The sequence below is a fragment of the Gymnoscopelus braueri genome (genome assembly GCF_963280865.1).
Source record: "Gymnoscopelus braueri genome assembly, chromosome: 8".
Classification (NCBI taxonomy): domain Eukaryota; kingdom Metazoa; phylum Chordata; class Actinopteri; order Myctophiformes; family Myctophidae; genus Gymnoscopelus; species Gymnoscopelus braueri.
In genome coordinates, this window is record NC_137609.1 from 50,474,019 (window position 1) to 50,497,468 (window position 23,450).

The 23,450-nt window shown below is 38.4% G+C and overlaps 2 protein-coding genes across 2 annotated transcripts in view; both read left to right on the plus strand.

Moving 5' to 3' along the window:
• The window catches only part of LOC308090916 (threonine synthase-like 2), a gene marked incomplete at its 5' end in the record, with an annotated part of 114,102 nt that overhangs the window by 71,735 nt on the left and 18,917 nt on the right, over positions 1 to 23,450 (plus strand). The window lies entirely within an intron of this gene.
• The window catches only part of LOC308090066 (uncharacterized protein), a gene marked incomplete at both ends in the record, with an annotated part of 6,851 nt that continues 4,513 nt past the window's right edge, over positions 21,113 to 23,450 (plus strand). Inside the window, 4 exons of the mRNA XM_080435097.1 lie at positions 21,113 to 21,206; positions 21,476 to 21,592; positions 21,720 to 21,735; positions 22,203 to 22,288. Of these exons, the coding sequence (XP_080291223.1) occupies positions 21,113 to 21,206; positions 21,476 to 21,592; positions 21,720 to 21,735; positions 22,203 to 22,288 (313 nt within the window). The remainder of the gene's footprint in view (positions 21,207 to 21,475; positions 21,593 to 21,719; positions 21,736 to 22,202; positions 22,289 to 23,450) is intronic.

The following is a 23,450-nucleotide window of genomic DNA, read 5'->3' on the forward strand; positions in this document are numbered from 1 at the left end:
GAGTGCAATTCACCTTCCAACCGATAAGGTCGCGATGTTGAAAGCTTATGGAGAAAAATGGCCACCAATCGGATTCAATGCTTTTTATTGAACAATACGGAATATACGGGTACTTTTGAGGAAACGTACATAATTGCAACATCCATGGCCTTGGTGAGCACTTTATATTTGAAATCTGAACGGGTAAAAAAATGGAGAAAGTGCAAACACCAGGTTGAAGTAAATCCATGACGGTCACCCACTGACTCACTGTTGAGGTTTAATAGGGATAAATGTTTTATATATATTTATTAATGCAACATCTATTTTGTTTAAGACTTACAGTAGGCTGCCTTGCCCCACTGGAATACAGTGACTGATATGAATTAATAATATACTGGACCATACATAAAATGAAGAATACCTTGTGATGTCAGTGACATTTTATTACAAATGAAAATAAAAATAAGAAACAGTGCAGTAACAATACGTTTTCGTATAGCAGCAATTTTGCATGTACAAAATATATTGTCTGTCAGGTGGAAACCTCATTATGTCCAAAACTGTTACTTTTAAGGATAACAATTCTAAAGTAACAAAAGTAGCAGAGCTACAAGTTTTTGTGTAACACTGTAGTATGATCAAGTAGGGTGTTAATTTAGATGAGATTTCTGCCTGACAGCAACAATATAACATAAAATACAACTCTACATTTTGAGGTAGTTTTACTTATAATACTCTTCTTTTAAATTTTAGCATGTGCTTTTTAGCTTGTACACATATTGTGCTTTTTAGCTTGTAAATAGTAAAAGTACAAATTATATACTGTACACCTTCCGATGTCAGTTACATTATTAAAAATAAAAATAAACAGTAACAACACGTTTTCGTATAGCAGCAATTTAGCATGTATAAAAAATATTATCTCTTGCCTAAATTCTAAAATAGCAAAAGTAGCAGATCTACAAGCTTTAGAGCTTTTGGATCTTGCTTTTGTGTAACACTGTAGTATGATCAAGTAGGGCGTTAATTTAGATATTGTTGTCTGCCTGACAACAATATAACATATGCATTATATTATATAACATAAAATACAAAGTAATATAAAGTAACCCCTCTATTTGGCCGGTGGGATCCGATCATAGTCCCTTTTTTTCCCCATACCCTTTGGCTGCTTGTTCAGCCTTCCACTCAGCCAGAGTGGAAAAAGATCTTGCCGAGTTGCTGTTATGTGGGGGGAGGTGATGTGGCTGTACAGTAGGCCTAGACTGATATAGTATTACTCTATGGAGTACACTCAGGTATTGGGGGATGGGCTCTGTTGTTGTTTACTCTATCAGCAGCGTGGTTTCTCTTGGGACACGGATTGGCTGTCTGTGGATTCGGTTCGGGGAGGCACTGTAGCCGCTACCACAAACAGCAGATCGGTCATGGATGAACTTCAACCTGGTGTTTGCACTTTCTCCCTTTTTGCTCCATACATCTATATACACGTTCAGATTTCAAAAATAAAGTGCTTAGCTCATGGCCACACATGTTACAATTATGTACGGGCCCTCAATAAGTACCCGTATTTTCCGTATTATTCAATAAAAAGCCACCGATCGGATTAAAATATCCGATCGGTGGCCATTTTCTCATAGAGTTATAATGTACCAGAGTGCAATACACCTGCCAGCCGATAGGGTCACGTAACTGAAAGCATATGAAGAAAATAAGGGGAAAATGGCCACCAATCGGATTAAAATGCTTTTTATTTAACAATTCAGAATATTCGGGTACTTCTGAGGAAACGTACATAATTGTTAAATCCGTAGCCATGGGGTAAGCACTTTATATTTGGAATATGAACGTTCATGTAGATGTACGGACCAAAAAGGGAGAAAGTTTAAATACCAAGTTGAGCTCATCCATGACGGTCGGTCACGAATGTTTCAGGGTTATAAACTCATACATGATCGGTTTTGCTGTTCTCAAATACATTACCCACAATAAATAAAATACTGGAGCACAGCCTGGGTACTTTGAAGGCAGTAAGATAATCAAAATAGAAAAGATTGTAACTTCCTCTTGCAATGAACAGCCAACTAATTTCCAAATGGACTGCAGGTTATGTAAAAGATTTAACTGGTCAGTGAAACAATAAATACAGGACCGAGATTTGCCGCTGCTGACGGGGGCGGGTCCGGGAGTTGGGGGAAAGATTTAACCGGTCAGTGAAACAGTAAATCCAGCAGGGAGTTAAGGACCACAAGCAGTGACTGCAGGACCGTGATTGGCTGCCCAGAAGAGACAAAGAAGTTACTGCAGGCGCCACCGTGCCTCTTGTTTTTTACTTTTAGAATACATTTCTGTTTGTTCACAAAATTTTGTCATACTGTATGAATGATCTTTGAATGTGAACAAGGTGTCAGATCTCTGTTTGTGCTTTCAGTTGAATTAAAACAAGTTTGTTTTCACTCTTATGCCACCAAGAACAGTGTCATTTATTTAACATTATTTTTTTTTTTTTTTTAAATGTTTTTATTTCATTTTTAAAGACAATACAGTGTTAGACAAAACAAAAAACACCACGAAAAATAACAAAATAAAATATTACAATAAACGAAAAAAAACAAAACAAAACAAACAAAAACACATTGCTAGGTTTGCTGATGCAGCTGTCTTTCCAGACACCCTCCAGGGTCTAGTTCTTACATCAGCCCATCTGAGAATATGAATGGGGTCCATATTTTATCATATATGTCCAACTTTCCTTTAATTTTGTAGTGTAAGTAATCTAGCGGTATATAACTTGATATTTCTGTCTTCCATTGGGCTAGTGTTGGGGGGGAAGGGGCTTTCCAATTTACAGCAATACATTTTTTGGCAGCAATGAATGCCAGGTTGCTCAATTTTCTTTGGAAACTGTCACCCTGTTTGAAATTACCTATCAAGCAGAGGCGAGGGGAGGGCATCAGCCTAAGGTCAAGACAAGAGGACATAAAGGAACATATATCTTCCCAAAACGGGACAAGTTTTTGGCAGGACCATAACATATGTAGAAAAGAACCTTTTTTTTTCTTACATCTCCAGCATAGAAAGGACATTTCTGGATGCATAGCGTTCAATTTCACTGGAGTATAATATGTTCTATGTGCGATCTTAAATTGTAAAAGTTTATGTCTCCAATTATATGATTCGGAATGTATGCTTGACCACATCTGTACCCACTCTTCCTCACTGATGCCCTCTCTCACATCTGTCTCCCATTTTGTTTTTGTAGCCAAAGTATTAGCTGGAAAAGCCTCTATCAGCCCATGGTATAATTTAGACAATAATTTTACTGGTTTTTCTGTTTGTCTCAGGATCCTCTCCATTGTAGAGGGTTCTGGTTCGTCAAGTGTATGTTGTGTGGACTGAATAAAACTTCTTATTTGTAAAAAACAAAAAAAATGTGAATTAGGTATACCAAATTTTTCTTGGATTTCTCTAAAAGAAAGCAAAATTCCATTTTTGTATACATTTATAAAAGTTGAAATACCTTTGTCCACCAGTTGCTTAAATATACTACCATTGAAGATAAAAGGTAATGTGGGGTTTTTCCAAATGGGAGCATAGGGTGATAGAGGTCTTCTCCAGTTCAAAAACTTATGGACAGAATCCCATATGTTCACAGAGTGGAGTATACACGGGTTATTTGTTATTTTCTTTAGATTTTTCATTCCACAATACAAAGCATAATTTAAATCCAGCGGTAACATATCATGATTTTCTATTCTGACCCATGCACATGGTTCACTAAACCATTGTTTTAATGGCTTTAGTTGTGCTGCCCAATAATACAATTTCATATTTGGAACCCCGAGTCCACCCAACTCCAAAGGGAGGTACAATACATTTAAACGAACTCTAGAAACTTTACCACTCCAAATAAAAGACGAAAATAAAGATTGAATTTTCTTAAACACATATTCTGGGACCATTATAGGGAGCATTTGAAATAAGTATAATAGTCTAGGTAAGACATTCATTTTTAGAACATTTACACGGCCTAAAATAGATATTGGAAGCGTCTGCCATCGTTTCAGGTCTGCCTCTATGGATTCAAGTATTGGGACATAATTTATTTTGAACAATTCTTCCAAGTTATCTATAATCTTTACCCCCAAATACTTTATATGGTTCTGAGTCCATTTCCACTGAAACCGGTTCTGTAAGGAGCTACTATCAAAATTGGAAATGGGCATTATTTCCGTCTTTTCCCAGTTGACTTTGAAGCCAGATACTATTCCATAATTTTTTAACAATTCTAATAAAGCTGGTAATGAGTGTTCTGGTTTCGATATATATAATAGGATATCATCTGCGTATGAAGACATGACGTGGTATTCTGCTCCAATACCTATTCCTACTATCCTGTTGTGAGACCTGATCTTAATTGCTAATGGTTCGACAGCGAGCGCATATAGGTAGCCCGAAATCGGACACCCTTGTCTTGTTCCTCTTCCTAGATAGAATGGTTCAGAAATCTGACTGTTGGTCTTTACAGATGCCTTCGGTGACTGATAAAGTAATTTAATCCAAGATATAAAAACTGGGCCAAAATTAAAATATTTTAATACCTCCACTAAGTACCTCCATTCTACTCTATCATACGCTTTTTCTGCGTCTATCGATACTACCACCATGGGGGATTTATCCTTACGAGTATGAGATATCACGTTACAAAATCTTCGAATATTATCTGATGAAAATCTACCTCTCATAAAACCTGTCTGATCCGGATGGATAAGACTTTGTATGACTGTCTCCAGACGTATAGCCAACATCATAGTGATTATCTTATAGTCAACATTTAGTAATGACACAGGTCTCATAGATGAACAAAGGAGTGGATCTTTATCCTTTTTCTTTAAAAGAGTAATAATAGCTAGCTTCAGAGACTCAGGTAATTCTTTTTTTTTTAACGCTGTTTCTATCATATTCAAGAGTGGATTCAAGATCTTTGTCTGAAAGCATCTGTAAAACTCAACAGGCAAACCGTCACTTCCGGGAGATTTTCCATTTTTCATTTTATCAATTGCTTTTGTAATCTCAACCTGAGAAATGTTTTTATCTAATTCTGTCTTTTCTATTGTGGATATAGTAGGGGAAACCATTCCATCCAGGAAGCACTGTATGTCCTCCACAGAACCATTATTTTCAGACCTATAGAGTTCTTGATAGAAAGATCTAAATGTTCCATTTATAATCAAAGGATCTCTTGTAATGCTTCCATCGGGGCAGGTTATACTATAAATAGCTCTTTCCTCCTCTGCTTTTTTAATTTGCCATGCAAGTAATTTGCCTGCGCTTTCCCCATGTTCAACATGGTTCTGTTTGGCTTTTAAAATAGATATTTCAGCTGCTGTAGTGTCTAAAGTACAAAATTTTAATTTTGCTTGATTTAATTGTTGTAAGGTGGTTTCATTCTTATCATTACTATGTCTTATTTCCAATTCTTTAATTTCTTTTTCTAAGACAAGCGTCTCTTTTTTAATTTTCTTTTTTAAGGAGGAGGAGTAAGAAATGGTACAGCCCCGACAAAAAGCCTTAAAAGTTTCCCAGATTAATATGGGACAAGTGTCCTGTATCTGGTTAGCTTCCATAAAAATATCTATTTGATTATTCATGAATTCTATAAAATTTGTATCTGTTAGTAATGTAATATTGAAACGCCATGTTCTAGTTGGTTTTATTGCAGTATTGAGTTGAATATTAATCAGCAAGGGAGAATGGTCAGATATAATTCTAGATAGATACTTACATTCTGAAGTACAATTTATAAGAGTGTTACTTATCATAAAAAAATCGATTCTTGAGTATGAATCATGTACTTGAGAATAATACGAATATTCTTTCTTGGTAGGATATAATGTTCTCCATATTTCGCATAAACCTATATCTTTTAAATTCTCACTTAGCACTTTGGACACGTTGGAGACAGGATGTCTCCGACAGGATGTAGTATCAAACTGATGAAAAATACAGTTAAAGTCCCCACCCCAAATAATAGGTTCTCGATAAGAAGACAATTTCAAGGTCAAATCATTTATAAATTTGGGGTCGTCATAATTAGGACAGTAACAATTTAGGAGAACAATTTCTACATAATCGAGAAAGCCTTTAACTAAAACATACCGACCACATGGGTCGATCACACTTTCTACTAATTGAAAGTTTACCCCTTTTTTCATTAAGATTGCTACCCCTCTGGATCTAGAATTGAAAGTAGAGGAAAAAAACATCCCTTCCCATTTGCGCTTGAATTTGTTGCTCTCGGTTATTGAAAGATGTGTCTCCTGCAAAAACAAAATATCTATTTTATGTTCGTTTGCATGTGATAAAACACGATTTCTTTTTACTTGCTGATTAATCCCTCGAACATTCCATGTTGCAAATTTAATATTCGTCATTAAATCGTTTTAATCCTGCCAGGATCGAATGGTGAACATAATGGCGCTTTACAAGGAATGGCCGAAAAAAAAGGGGGATTCTTAAATGTAACAAAAACTCTCTTAGAAACTACATATTTTAAGAGAGACAGGACTCTGGATGTGGTTAGTTTTAGCAAACTGCAGTTGGGCCTAGCAAAACACATAACACTTAACACATAACATATACCCACCCACCCCCATCCCTTTAACCCTTTTAATATTTCCCGCATGAAAAAGAAAACACCTGTACCTTTGTACAGGTGGGAGCTATCTACTGTGCCCGTGGCCTTTCATAATTAAGTAATTTTTTTACTTTTACCTTAAACTTGTAATCCTCAGGTAATAATAAGAATGATGATACAGATTCAATAATAGCTAACATAATAATGGCAACAAAAAAGAAAAAAGAAAAAGAAAAGAAAAGAAATACATATATGAACATAATGATAATAATAATAATAATAATAAAAAAACTAAATCATACATACATATGTATGCATATCTTCCGATTTTATCTATTAACATTTAAATCAGTTTGTTAGGCTTCTGTGAAAAACAAAACGAAAAGTCATGCCTTACTGTACAAAATAAATTACAGAGTGGTTGAGGGAGGGAGAGAGGGAAAAATACAACAAACATAATGCCTTTCTTTTCAATGAGTCTAGACCTATGTGTAAATATTTTCAATTTAAATCAGTTTGTTAGGCTTCTGTAAAATACGAAATGAAAAAAGGAAGAGAAAACAGTAGAATATAAAATAGGGGAAACACTCCTATCAAAGTTCTAAAGCCCAGTATATCTAAATTAATTGTAATAAAAAGAAAACTCTTCACAATAAATAATTACAAATAATACAAAAGACAAACAAATATTTTACACTAGGCCTATGTAATATTTTAAGTTCACAGGTCTCTTAGTAAAATCCTCCACTAAAAGTCTTTCCCATCAAAGGGGGTTGCAAAAAAAAAATAATAATAATAATGTTTACCATCAAAGTCATTATTGATCAAAAAAGGGTCATTCCTTTTCTTTCATTCTTTCTCCCCTTCCCACCCATCCCACCGCCCTCCGTTCCTTTCCTCCCTTTCTTAAATCGAACAGTAGAAAAAAATGATGTCTGATTTAATCACCAGGTCTACTTGACACGAATTATTAGTAGGCTATGATGTAAATAGAAACGAAAATGCCCAAGACTAAATATACCTATAATGCCTTACATCATGCCTTCTTACTATGCAAAATAAATTACAGAGTGGTTGAGGGAGGGAGAGAGGGAGGTCTATAGGGTGGAGGGAGGGGAAAGAAACACAAACAGAACATTTTTCTTTTCAATGAGTACCTCTTACAGACCTATGTGTAAATATTCTCAATTTAAATCAGTTTGTTAGACTCCTTTAAAAAACGAAAAAAGAGAAAAAAGTAAAATAGGAAATAGGAAAAACACTCCTGTCAAAGTCCAGTATATCTAAATCAATTATAATAAAAAGGTTTGAAAAATAAAACAAAAAAACGTTATGACTAATTATAGATAATTAAAATAATAATAATAATACACTAGGCCTATGTAGTATTTTCAGTTCACAGATCCCATAACAAAATCCTCCGCTAAAAGTCAATCAAGGGGGGTTGCAACCAGGTGTTTACCATCAAAGTCATTATTAATCAAAAAGATTTGTCCTCTTGTTACAGGGTCACGTTAACTGGTCGCAATAATACTCACAGTCTGATGCGTTGGTTTGCAACGGCCTGGTGTTGGTGGTAAAACAAATTCCCAACATTGTTTTTTTTCTGGCCTCTCTCTTTTTTTTTCTTTCTCCCTTTCCCACCCACCCATCCCACTGCCCTCCGCTCTTCTCCTCCCTCCCTTTATTCGAACCAAGTAGAAAAGATAATGTCCAGATAGTTTGATGAGTTGATTTGCAGCGGCCTGGTGCGGTGAAAAGAGTTCCAAACATTGCGTTCTTTTCCTGTCCTTTTTTTTTCTCCTCTCCCTTCTCCACCCACCCCACCGTCCTCTGTTCTTCTCCTCCCTTCCTAAAATCAAACTAAATAAAGAAAATAATGTCCAAATCTGTGAAAATAAGGAGGGGGGAAAAATAAATAATAACTATCTAAATCTGTCCGGTTATAAAAATAAACTTAATGTCTCTTTCCACTTTAGGTCCCAATCTTCTTGTTAAAAAAATGTAACGAAAAATTGTGAAAGGTTTTAAAAAAGAAAGAAAGAAATATATCTATATTAAAATGGAAAAAAATAGAAAAAAACCTGGATTAATGCTTTTGGCTCTTCTCAGGGTCCATTGGGGATGCGGTAGAATCCATGGTTATTCAAGTGTCTTCATAAATGTTGTTGCTTCTTCTGGAGAGACAAAAATGATGTCCTTTCCTTTCCATGTCACACATAATACAGCTGGTGAACGAAAAGTAAATGGAATACGTTTCTCCCAGAGCTGTTTTTTTATTGAGACAAACTTCTTGCGCTTCTGGTAGGTTTCTGTAGGCCAATCCGCTGAGATAAAGATTTTATCCTCTTTGTAGAATAAGGAGCTGGATTTGCTCGCTTGAATGGCTAAACGTAGGGTTGTCTCTTTCTCTCTGAGGTAGAGAAATCTGGCAATCATGCTTCTTGGTCTTTCGTCCCCATCTCGTTTTGCTCCAAGTCGATGTGCATATTGTATTGTCAGCTTAGGGAGTTTGTCTTTACCCAAAATCTCTGGCAAAGTTTTTTCCAAGAAGCCCTCCAGCTCTCTAGTTCCACAGCTTTCTGGAAAGCCGTGAAATCTGAGGTTATATCTGCGATTTCTGTCCTCCATATCGATCATTTTTAATTCCAGCTTTTTAATTATTTCACCTTGGATTTTCACCGTGTCCCTCGTCGTCACGTTGGCGTCCTCTTCATTACTCACTCTTTGTTCGATCTCGGTCATTCTCTTTCCAAGTGCAGTAATTTCGTTCTGAACTTTTTTGACCTCTGTGATTACATCTTTTATTTCTGCCGAAATGTTTTTATTTCCTTGGCGCATTTCAGCCAACAGCAATGGTAAATCGATATTTGCAGTGTCCATGCTGTTGTTGATTGTTTGTTTCTTCAATCTGGTACTAAATGCCATTCAACTTCGACATACTTTGGAGTAAAGTTGAATTAGTTGGTAATGCGCTCATACAGTCTTTCAAAAAGATGAAAAGTCGAAGATTACAAGGTTATTTTTCAATAATCATGCCAAACGGGCTCTGCTCCACCTGCCTGCGACTACCTGGCAGCCATACTGGAAAATGCTTAAATCAATTGTTTAACATTATTAACATTATTTTAACAGTCTACAGTATACCACATAACTCTTTTACAGTAATTGATGTGATCTGCGTTCTCCTCTGTAAGTTTATCACTATGATTACTAATAGCTCTGTTGAACTACAGAACTGTAGACTAGTAGGTATTTGAACCATTTCAATGAAGTAGGCCTATAGTATGTGGCTTTATTTACAGTAAGTAACCAGGTTTTATCAAAGTTAGGCAGCTGAAAGTTTTAATAAAGTAAAACCAGGTCAATGAGGGGCGCTTTGGTGGCACAATGGTTAAAGTACCTGCTCACAACCATGGAGCCTATGGGTTCCAATCCACTGCAGTGCATCTGGCTTTGTCGAGTGTCTATACTAGCGCTACTCAACCCGCGGCCCGCGGGCCGCATGCGGCCCGATCGCAGCGTCTTGGCGGCCCCCTCATGGTCAAAAAAAATAATTATTAAGCACAGGATAAAAATATACATTTCCGTTCAAATATATGGGTTGCTAAAACATTTTTCAAAAACAAACAGACAGACATACATACAGGTGCGTCAATTGTTACAGGTATAATGCATAGTTTTCTATGCATTTCGGGTTTTTGGGGGGGTTTGACCCCCAAATTTTTAGGTGTCTGCCACTGGACATACACACAACACAAAATAAACTGGTACAGTGAAAAGAATATGATGTAGAAATGTACATTTTCTTGTGTGTTACAAAATCGAAAAATCCAAAATAGGACCGTCATTTTTATGGCGGCCCCTTGGACTTTTGGTATTTTGCTGAGTGGCCCCTGAGCCATCTTAAGTTGAGTAGCCCTGGTCTATACGAACACAATTGACCGGGCGGGGTGGGTTATAGTTGTAACTGTACGAACCACTACCGGCTGAGACGGCTCCTATCAGCAGGGAGTGTTGGGCGGGAGGAGTAGGCCAGAGGCTCCATGTCCTCCCGGTGGGGGCTCCTCACATGGCAGGTGAGCCAGTAAGGTACAACAGCAGTGACAACTCACAGCAATGTGTGTCTAGAGGAATTTATTGGCATTAAGGACTAAATTGGGGAGCAAAAGGGGTTAAACACACACACACACACGCACACGCACACGCACACGCACACACACACACACACACACACACACACACACACACACACAGTAAAACCAGATCAGTCAACCTCTGTTTTTCCTTTACCAGCAGGAGGTGCCAGGATCTATTATTCAAAGGCTCTGGCTGATAGGCCTAGTAGCATAGTGTTCAGATTTTACAACATTGTAGAGATGAATTGAGCCTACAGCTGAGTCCAGTGAGGTGACATATTCACAGATTCTGTGGCTGTACCAGCAGATGACCTGCCAGAGCCCTCGCCAGCCGTCTACATCGACGACCTGCCTGTGCCCTCTGCTTGTTCCTGCTGTGGACTCTACTGCTACCCCCCCCCTTCCTGGGGTTCCTCTGCCCAGTGCCTCCTTACCGTGTGAGCGCTCGGCTCACAGGCCCGTTCCCTCGCCTTCGCCGTGGTCGCCGCCAGGGGCCCCTGTGTGGTGGGCCGGCTCTCGGAGGTGGTTGCCTGAGCTAGTGTTTACAGTACCCCGCGGCCCAGTGACTTCCAACGCCTGGCTGCTTGTGCCCTCTGCACCACATAGTGCCAGAGCCCTAGCAGCCTGGTGCGGTTTCACGACCTTTTGTCACGACGCCGAGTGGCCCTGTGTTTGCTGTCTGAGTTCTCTATGTGAGGTGTACCTGTGTACATGTTATGTATTTCTGTCAGTAGGCTATATGACCACATGATTTATTTTTCAAATACAATAATATCATTTAGTTTTGCATCATGCTGCTTTAATAGTATAAGAGTAGGTCACATGACACAAATGTCTGTTCAACTGAGTAGAAAGCCAGTTTCCTGTTTGATGTGTGGTTTCATAGAGTCTTCCTGTCATTCAATGCTGTGACACTGCAGCCTTTTGTGGTTTATACTGTAGTTCTTCTTTACACTGTGTTGTCCACTCTGATGTGTCTATATGTAGTAGTGCACACAGGAACACATAGATAGATAGATAGATAGATAGATAGATAGATAGATAGATAGATAGATAGATAGATAGATAGATAGATACATAGATAGATAGATAGATAGATAATATAAGAAGATAAACCGATAAGGAGGGGTAAAACAACCAAGAGTGTACAAAAATAAATGGTTCAGGATTGTGACTCTGGGATTAACTCATTTTAAACAGATCATTTTCTCAATACTTTTTTTGTCTCTCCTCAAAAGTGTGTGTCAGTGTGTCAAAACCCACCATGTGCCCAGACGGGCCATGGTGGTGTCTCTCCACACACAGCCCCGCCTGTTCTTCTTCTGCATTATGCTGTGCCCAGTCGAGCTGTGGGTCTCACCACGCCATTGTGTTGACAAAATTGCATGTGAAACCACAGTGCTAACTGCTAATCACAAACGTGGATACATGACATACACCATCAGGTCTGTGTGTTCATAGCCAGGCGGGCAGTGCGTCAGAGGTGCTCCTTGCATTATCTTCACACTTTACACTTTGATCCCCACATTTAAATAGACTAGTTGTAACGAGGGATAAATGGCAATTATAGCGTTAGTGTTCTATATTTAGAACACTAATATACAAACACTAGGAGACAGAACTGCCTTGTACTTTCTTTACTTGTCAGCTTTCAGTAATCAGTTAACACCTGTGTGCATTTAATCACATACACCTGTGTCCTACATCCTGGTACATGACCTCCAAATACAATAAGTGGCACTGGACACTACAGTAGCGACACAAAAAGTTGATTACTGGCTCAAAATATACTTATGAGTAAAGGAAAAAAAAAAAAAGAAGAAACGAGCAAGAGTACTCGATCTTTAAAAACATTAAAAAAAACACTAATGTGTTAGTCCTACTTGCAACATGTTACTATACCCACCCCTGATAGTCCGGTCTGTTAGCAAAAAAATGTGGACACGGCTGACAAAAGCGCCAATTTTTTCCTACATGCTCTCCATCACCATACGTTTCATTTTGGACGGGGAGCCACGTCATCAAGATGGCAGAAGGCGGCCATCTTTGATTTCAAAGATGGCCCCCATGTAATATCTCTAAGTGCCAATATCTCGGCTTCCAAGCCACTTAGAAGGTCAATCTAGGTGTCAAAATATATATTTTTGGGGTCAAGGAATTTAATAAAGCTATTGAGCATACAGCAAGTGACTATTTCTGCCAATATTGGAACATTTGGTTAATTCTGGCAATTATTCTGGTCGCTTAGGTCCAGATGTGGACACGGCGACCAAAAGCACCACATTCTTTCCACATGCTCTCCATCACCATAACTTTACGTTTTTGGTAGGAGCCACACCATCAAGATGGCGGAATGTGGCCATCTTGGATTTCAAAGATGGCCACCATGTAATAACTACAAGTGCCAATATCTCAGCTTCCAAGCCACTTAGAAGGTTAATCTTGGTGTCAAAATTACATTTTCTGTGTCAAGGAATGCATTTAAGCTATTGTGAATACCACTTGATTTTTGTTTGTTCCAAGATCAAATACATATGTTCATTCTAGCAATGCATATTTACATAATTTTCATCTTGGTTAGTGGTAGGACACATTGAAAACTAGATAACCTGCATGAAGTGAATTATTAGCTTCACTTTCTAGAATAACAACATATTAAAATTATCTGTCACATGGACAACTACAAAGATCTGTGCAATTCCAGTGTGCCTTCTTTCATGAGCACCTAATTGCACCACAACCACTTGACCAGTTTAATGCAGGCTTTTGACGGCATCGGTAGAATGCTCCACACCGGAAGCCAGTAGAATGCTCCACACAGGAAGCTAGACCTGGTTGTCGACATCCAATGTCCAATGTTGCAGCAGTGAATCTTGAGTTGGTGGAATGTATTCCAAACTTCCATCATTTTGTTCTTCTGGCCGAAGCACTCTCTAGGTAAGTAAGTAGGATGCGGGAGTCTATCCCTGTTACAATGCGCATAAACCCCTCAGGGATGGATTGCTAAGGTGGAGTCAAAGTGCCACACCTACCATCAGCTCCCAGTAAGCCGTGCTACTTATATGGTGAGTTGATGGTGCCCGCCGCCCGGGATCAAACCCATGACCTTATGGTCAAAAGGCGAGCACTCTACTGACTGAGCTACCCGGTGCTTCATTGACAAATTCCAAATAACTCGTTTTATCATAAATTATGACTGTGGAGCGCTCAAGAAGTTGAATGTATTGGTTATCTTTGGTCACAAAAGTGTATGAATTTGCTACCATGCAGTTTAAGGCCTGGGTGACGACAGGGTATGAATTCCAAGCCAATCATACTGGCTTCTTCCCTTTCCCACAGAATGCTTATGTGTCACAGCCTGTGTAAAAGTGGAAGATGGGATGTGCTGTAAACTTTGGCCAGAGCATGGCAGATGGTATTTATGAAGATAGGTGTACGTCTTGCCAGTGCCAAAAGCGACCCAGATGTCTGTAGATAGATACTTTGGCATGAAACTTGGTGATGAGGATAACGACAACATCTGTATGGATACATACATGAGTACCAAGCAGGTAGAACAGCCATGCTCCCGGCCATCAAGCAGGTGAATCCGTATCCTGGTGTCGGCTTCTTCATGGTTACATGGCAGCATGGAGTGGCTGGTGTCTGTGCTGACCACTGTGATGCCAGATGTAATGAAGACAAGCTTGCCCTCTGGCCAGGCAGTTAATGCAATCTTTCGGGAGAATAAAGTAAAGAGCTCCTGTTTGTTCATAGGGTCACACAAGAAATCAGACCAATTCCCCGGCAGCTTGTCCTTTCACAGCCACCTTCCGTCGTATCCCTTGCCTCTTCTGACATATTTCCCAGCCGTAGTTTCCCTCTGTCAGACAGAGAGGGAGGGCATGGATGGTTTTCATGCTTAAAGAAGGTGCTCATATCCCCCTCTCTGTGTTGCATGGCTATATATAATCAGGAGAAGAGTGCCACCACATCATCCTTCTACATTGAGATCTGCCCTGCCTGCTTGGTCTTGGTTTTGGGTGTTGGGCATCTGAAGAGAGGCAGTGAGTTCTATGTTGTGCATAATCTAGCCGAGGCATACAAAGTTGTGTAGATATACATTACATACAGTCATTTAGCAGACGCTTTTATCCAAATCGATTATTGCCAGAATTAACCAAATGTCCAAATCATGGCAGAAATAGTCACTTGCTGATATTCCCAATAGCTTTATTGAATTCCATGACCCCAAAAACATATATTTTGACACAAAGATTGACCTTCTAAGTGGCTTGGAAACCGAAATATTGGCACTTAGAGATAGTACATTGTGGCCATCTTTGAAATCCAAAATGGCCGCCTTCTGCCATCTTGATGACGTGGCTCCCCGTCCAAAATGAAATGTATGGTGATGGAGAGCATGTAGGAAAAAAATGGCGCTTTTGTCAGCCGTGTGCACATTTTCCTAAAATCTGGTCTTAAAGGAGACATCCGGACATTTTAAGTGTTATCTTTGATGTGTCGCTAATCACTCACCATCATTGAAATGGACGTTGAGTTATTCCAGAGAGTCCCGTGTCCTGCAGTCTGTCGACCCCCTCCGTTGGCATAATGGGAGCCTGTGTAAGAGTGAAATTCGCCTATTTTAACAAATGCAAAGTCTGTTTTTTTTCTCCTAGTACTCATTGTGGAGTCTCATGATACCAACAGGCACTGAAAGTCCCCGACGAGCTAACGCTAATGCAGAACGAGCTAACGCTGGTTGCTTGTTTCTCTCCCTGGCAACACCGAGTTGCCAGGTTCTGGAATAACTCAACGTCCATTTCAATGATGGTGAGTGATTAGCGACACATCAAAGATAACACTTAAAATGTCCGGATGTCTCCTTTAAGCAACCGGACTATGATAAACACACGCGAACATGCAACAAGTGTCAGAATATCGTCAAATGGAAACCTGACCACTGAAGCTCCACTGTGATGGAGGATGTACAGTCAACGCATTGGGGAGTGAGAATGTGTTGGTACAGTATATGTGAGTGTGGTTAGATCCAAATACTAGGGGACAGAACTTCAGAAGTCCTGAGCTGAGCGTGCTCTACTGTCAATAGTTTCAGAGAAGGATAGACAGGTGCAGACAAACGGACGTGTTTGGACTACTCAGGCCTTCATCAGTGTTTGATGAAGGCCTGAGTAGCCAAAACGCGTCTGCTTGTCAGAGACTGCTGCTGCGGTAAATAATAAAATGAGTGTGGTTTGACACACAGGCTGTTTCCTTTGTGCACTTTAATACCAGCCTATAGACTTCACTGTTTAATGTAGTTTATTATATGTCTGTTTACACTCATAATGTTGTTTAATGTAGCTTATTGGTCTTTGACAAGTTGGCGCTTTTTATGTATATGTATTTCTACTTCTAAACCCTGCATACAAAGATAACATTATATTTAGACCTGCAATGAATGAGATCATAATCTGTATCTAAGCTTCTCTTTTCACATGAAAAAAAACATACGTACAAAAGGAAACCACAATGCTGAGCTCATGACAGCTCTCTCTCTCTCTCTCTCTCTCTCTCTCTCTCTCTCTCTCTCTCTCTTCTCTCTCTTCTCTCTCTCTCTCTCTCTCTCTCTCTCTCTCTCTCTCTCTCTCTCTCTCTCTCTCTCTCTCAGTGTGTCTCATTAGTTCAGTATGAACAGGAGCTAGAAGTCGTTCATCACAGGAGAAGATGGCTCATATGTTGCTCTGTGTTCTCCTCTGTGAGTATATTACTATTATTACTAGCACCTCTATTGATATATTATTTCATCTATTACTTCATTGAAGGAATTGTATCAACTCAACTTAAATTTGAGCTTTAACCACTTTAACCATTACATTATACTTTGGCTATTCAAAAATAGCAGATCTACAAGCTTGTAGATCTGCTTGTAGATCTGCATGAAAATTGGCGCAAATCTTTGAATAAATATATATATACATATTAAAGCAAACATTTTTAACTCAAATCTTTGAATAAATATATATATATATATTAAAGCAAACATTTTTAACTCAAATCTTTGCTTCTGGGGGTCCTCGGAACAAAACATTTTGAGATGGGGTTCCGCAGCCAAATACATATAATTTTGGGGTCCATGACATGAAAAAGTTTGAGCACCACTGATAAAGCAAGTAGCAACAAAAGCTTTTCAGAAAACTGTTTATTAACATTTTTGATGGGTTGATACAGTAACACCATGTCAGTTTAATCAAAGTAACACCACAGCCAAATCAACCCAGTGTGTCTGATATTATCATCTGATCAATCAGTATTCTCTAGGCTTAGACCAATGTTCTCACCTTACTGTAGTTTTAACAATATTTTAATTTACTGTTATATATTAAAAAAAAACGGGGGAGCCAACAGTGTAGTACAGCTGACCTTTCTTTCTTTCTTTCTTTCTTTCTCTGTGTGCGTGCGTGTGTGTGGCACACACACACACACACACACACACACACACACACACACACACACACACACACACACACACTTTCTGATTAACACAATATTGCTCTATTTTGGTCAAGCATCATTAGTCATTGATATTAAACCTCCACTACTGTATGTAACTTTCCTCTTCTACCCCGGATTTGAACCTGGTCTCCTGCGTAAATGCTGACATTTTGACAATTGAGCTAATAGAGCCTGCCTGCTTGCTCAGGGGATAAATTGAATCTTGACCTTCAGGTCCAAATTTGAGTCAAACCAGAAACAGGATTGTGTCAAAGGTCATGTCTCACCTAGACACAGGATCTAAATGTCTCAATAGAAGAACAGGGAGACAAAATACAACCACAGCAATTGTATACGTTGTTATATTGTATTAACATACTCTACCATACAGATTGGGGAAACAAAATATGAATTAATAAAAAAAATTACATAGTTCCACTTTAATACAGCATGAGTAGAATGTTTAATTTACTGTTCTTTATTTGTTTATATTGAACTTAAGTCACCTGTGTTGGTGTTGTGTTTATTATGAAAAGTAAAATTTAAGATATTTAAGCTCAGCTTGATATTGTCTCATTAATGTGTTTCAGTGCTGAGTAACTTCCTCTCCTATGGACACAGTCAAGGTGAAGATTAATTTAATATCTATTCTCTGTATTCACTCAGTCATCATATTTACATCTGTCATTCTCTACTTTATGTAGAGTATATGACGGTAATAACGTACATAGTTTATCATTATGTATTAAGTCACATTTTGTTCAGCTTGCACACAGTAGAGTGGTCTTTGGCTGCCACCTTGTGGCTTTAATATGCACATTCATAATGTTTGTCCAGTTAATAAATGTGTGTATGTCTAGTTCACTGCAACCTGTTGTGTATTCTGTATCCTGAAGTCTACAAGTAAAGATGTGTGTTGAAGACATCTGTCCTTTCTGATTAATGATCAGTATGTCACTATGTTACACATCTACTCTGTATGGTTGTTACAGTGAATTAGTGATAGATCTGATTAATGATCAGTATGTCACTATATTACACATCTACTCTGTATGGTTGTTACAGTGAATTAGTAATAGATCTGATTAATGATCAGTATGTCACTATATTACACATCTACTCTGTATGGTTGTTACAGTGAATTAGTAATAGATCTGATTAATGATCAGTATGTCACTATATTACACATCTACTCTGTATGGTTGTTACAGTGAATTAGTGACAGACAGGCTGTAGCATTGCTGTTGTTGTTGTTGTTGTTGTTGTTTTATCTGCCTTTTAGATTTTTAAAATAGTCTTTCAGGGAGCATGAGATTTCATGGAATGTATTAATGACATGTTGAGATAACTTTGGTGCAACTGAACCTTTTGGTCTAATGCTGTGTTCACACTGCAGCTACAGAGATACACACTACCATTCATTCTAATGCTGTGTTCACACTGCAGCTACAGAGATACAGACTACCATTCATTCTAATGCTGCGTTCACACTGCAGCTACAGAGATACAGACTACCATTCATTTACTATGGAAGACACATACAAAGTGATGCCTGACGTTTGTAGCTGCTATTAAATCTACAAAGTTACAATCCAAGTTGAGCTGCTTCAACTACAGATACAAAAGCTACAAAACCACCATGTGTTGTTTAACCATTTCCACTCACCTTCTCTCTTCATATAATTTGTGCTTGTAATGGCAAGGTGTTTTTTTTCCATCAGCCTGTTCTGTGCTCTTCTTAATATTTCCTTTCAAATGTTCTCGCTCCCTGGGCCCATGCTTGTCCCCAACAAACACGTTGATCAACACTTCAACAGCGACTCAGTCTCAGATTATGCTGCAATGCTTTTACCTTTGTATTTTCTATAGCAGCCAGTATGAACGCAGCTTAAGGGTGGTGTTACAGGAAAGGCCAACATGTCACCAATATAAGTAGGGTTCATCTTCCAGAGAGCACTAATTAACACATTTAATGGCAGTGTGGTCATTATGGTTTGAGATAACAAGCATTGCATGAAATAATAATATTGTACAGTATGTCATGCCAGTACAATAAACAATGTTTTAATCCAGATAAATGTGCTTCTCAACAGACAAACCTAAACCTTTTCTGAGTGTGTCTCCAAAATGGTTGAGTCCTGGAGCCTCAGTGACTCTGAGCTGTGAGGTTGAACCATCTGCAGACTGGAGGTTCTACTGGTACAGAGCTGTTGAAACATCACACAACTCCTACACTTATGAGCTCTTACCTGGTAGCCTCCATGGAACTGTAGAAGGTTCCTACATCATTCATGATCCAAATGGTACAGGAGAATATGCATGTAAAGCTGGGAGAGGAGATCCAGTTTATTACACTAGATACAGTCAACCTCAGCTTGTATGGTCTGGTGGTGAGTGTGACTTATATGACACTATATAATATATATACACACACACACATATATATATATATATATATATATATATATATATATATATATATATATATATATATATATATATATATATATATATATATACAGAGCTTGAGGCCGAGGAGGCGCGCCCGAGCGCCTCTGGGCGCGAGTGCCCACACCGACCGGCCGATGGTCTGCTATATATATACATACACATACATATATATATATATATATATATATATATATATATATATATATCAAATAATATATACATGTATTCATTTATCTTTTCTTGTTTTTTTTTATACAATTCCATTTAGTTTTAGTCATATTTTAGTCGATTAAATAGATATTTGATTTAGTAATGCATTGTTTTAAATGATTGCCAAATGTGCATTCTTCTTTTTAGTATATATTTATTGGACAGTTAAACTTTGTATTTGTTGATAGAATTGATAGAATAGAAGTAGTCAATGAACATTTTTTGTCATAGGTGACAAAATTAACACTGGTTTCTAGACAGCATCTATTTTAGTCAATATGCTATGTCTCACCTTTTCTCTCACATTCTCTGATCATGTTTTCACTTTTATTGAGTTTAGTGTTCACTATGCCATTGTAACACTGCTCTTTGTTTGTCCTCTGATCCTGTATTGTGTTTCAGATGTTCATTCTTCAGTTTCTATCACAGTGAGTTCAAACAGAACTCAACACTTCTTCTCTGAGTTTAATTCTAAGTCTTACTCAGTGAGCTGTGAGGGAAAATCTACTGGATGGAGAGTGATGACCTATGGTAATCAATACATGCTAACTTACACCAAAGTGTACTGGTGTGAGTCTAGACTGGGAGAGTACAGCAATGCTGTCAACATCACAGTACATGGTGAGTCCAGTTACTTGATTCTACCTAATAATAATGCAGCATTCCAACTCATTAAAAACAGGATTTTGTATCAGTGTGAAGTTTGTATAGTGTGAATGCTAACATGTGGACTGTTTTTTGGGCGGTGAAACCGCCCCTATAAGTGAGGTTTGGAAATGTGTACAATTATCCTGCGCTGTGATTGGCCAATCACAATCTATTCAGGACTGTGATTGGCCAGTGTCACATGACACATGTGCATAGCCCTATATAAGAAACCATAACTTTAAAAAAAAACATATTTTTTTTTTTCAAAGTTACGGTTTCGTCCATCATAAAGAGTGTTTCAATAAATGTATTTATCTTTTGTACATGATTGGTTGACTCCATTCAGTATTGTGATTAGCTAGCAAGACACCGCCCACTTCACACAGGGTGTGATTTTTTACTTGTTAACTGTTTTACAGATGGTCCTGTCATCCTGGTGAGTCCTGTTCACCCTGTGACTGAGGGACATTCTGTCTCTCTTCAATGCAAACACACAACAGACTCGTCTCTCTCCAACGTGGACTTTTATAGAAATGAAGAACTGGTCCAAACTCAAACCAATGGAGAGATGATCATACCTGCTGTATCTAAGTCTGATGAGGGATTCTACAAGTGTAACTATTCTGGAGGAGAGTCACCACAGAGCTGGATGGCAGTGAGAGGTACTGTAAACCCATTCATGTTTTACTTTTCTTTGTTGTAATTCAGTGTTATGGTAGGAATTTGAAAACTAATAATCTCAAATACTTAGAGGGGGAAGAATCCAGCTTAGTTTGTAACCAAAATAATAGGCAGTGGTCCCCCAGGTTTTTAGCAGTAGCTGAGCCACAGTTCTTTGAAGCACTGCAGCCTAAATGCTAAAATGTGTTGTATACTAATCTATTAATTTGAAATTATATTTGTAATGTTGTTATAATGTCTCAACCTCCAGTGACTGTACCTTTGGAACAGAGTTCTCTACATGTAGTGTGGTTGATTGTAGGACTTGTTGTTGTGATTCTACTGACCATCCTTCTGCTCCTGCTGTGTCGATACAGAACATCTAAAGGTGAGAACCACTCAAACAGGGGTTATATGTTTGAATAAACTCCTACAGTATGTTGTCACACTGAACACAGAGGACTGGTTGCAATGTAAAACGCTATTTAACATGTTTTACCCTTTCTTTATTACAGATCCATGTTGTGTCAGGTAGGTACTGCTAGGACAGTTCCTGATACTAATGTCCTTAGTCAACTGGAAGCTTATATTTTCTACAGAGTCTACTATTACAGGTTATAAGTAAGGAGCCTTTCTGAGCCATGTGGTCCATAGGTCAGGAGCATATCTCCTGTGTCTGTAGTGTGAGGTGTCTTGATGTACATCAAGCCTGTTATACATCCCTGGACATGATGCATATGTCATAGGAACTTACCTTTACCCCCAATACAACCCTTGATGCTGAGTGCTAAGGAGAGAGGCATATTGGGTTCCATTTAGTCTTTGGGTTCCATAGTCTTTGGTATGACCGGACACTCTAACCACAAGGCCACTGAGCTGGTTATAAGGGATGGAAGGGGTTAATTAATAGTAACACATTATAGTATATTATTTATGATGTAAATATTTATTTTGAAATAGATCTTATCCTTATCCTTATCCTTATCCTTATCTGTCAGGACCCAGGGAACCAATAAGGACTCAGCAGCAGACCAAAGGACCAACCAGAGAGGACGTCCAGATGATGACCACGCCCTTCAGCATGGTGGAGGCACCCATTTTTAAACAAACAGCAATAGAAGTTGGGGGTATCATCACCGAATTAAGAAAGAAAAAATTTATAGATCAGAAACAAGAGAAGTACCTACGGGGCGAAAATTCCCCAAGAGCTAGAATTCTCTACCTTTTACCCAAAATCCACAAGGACCCTAGTACATGGACTATTCCTTATGAAATTCCACCTGGTCGCCCAATTGTTTCGGATTGTAACTCAGAAACATATGCCACAGCAGAATTTATTGAATTCTACTTAAACCCACTATCTGTAAAACATCCAAGCTACATTAAGGATACATAATATGACTTTATTGATAAAATAAAAAACATCACAGTGCCTCAGGGGGCCATTTTGTTTTCAATAGATGTTGACAGTTTGTACACCAATATAAACACAGTGGCGGGGCTGAAGGCAATCAGAGATATCTTTATAAAGTACCCTGACAGGCAAAGACCAGACGCAGAACTATTGAAATTGCTAGAATTAAATTTGACCAAAAACGATTTCACATTTGATGGGAAAACCTTCCTTCAGATCAGTGGAACAGCCATGGGAAAGAAATTTGCACCATCTTATGCCAACATTTATTTGGCTTTGTGGGAAGAAACCGCACTCAAAAAGTGCAGATTCAAACCCACACATTATTTCAGGTTTCTAGATGATATTTTTGGAGTTTTTGAGCACTCCACAGAGGAATTTGAGCAGTTCATCCAAATCCTAAACACACATCATGCCTCAATAACAGTGAAATATGTCACTAACAAAGAACATATTGACTTCCTGGATGTTACAGTCTTCAAAGGAAAAGACTTCAATACCACCGGCAAACTGGATTTAAGGGTATTTTTTAAGGAGACGGATACACATGCATTGCTCCACAAAACATCCTTCCACCCAACCCATTGTTTCGCAGGAATAGTCAAGTCACAGCTCCTACGTTTCAAAAGAATCTGCACACAAGCAGCAGATTTTGAAAAAGCCTACAAGACTCTGTTCACAGCATTAAGGAAACGTGGATATACAATAACATTTCTCAGGAAAGCATACAACACGTTCCAGGAAGTGAAAATAAGGAATGAGAAACCCACACTAGCTTTAGTAACCACATTTTCTAGCCAAAGTTTACTGGCAAACAGAGCCATCAAAAGAA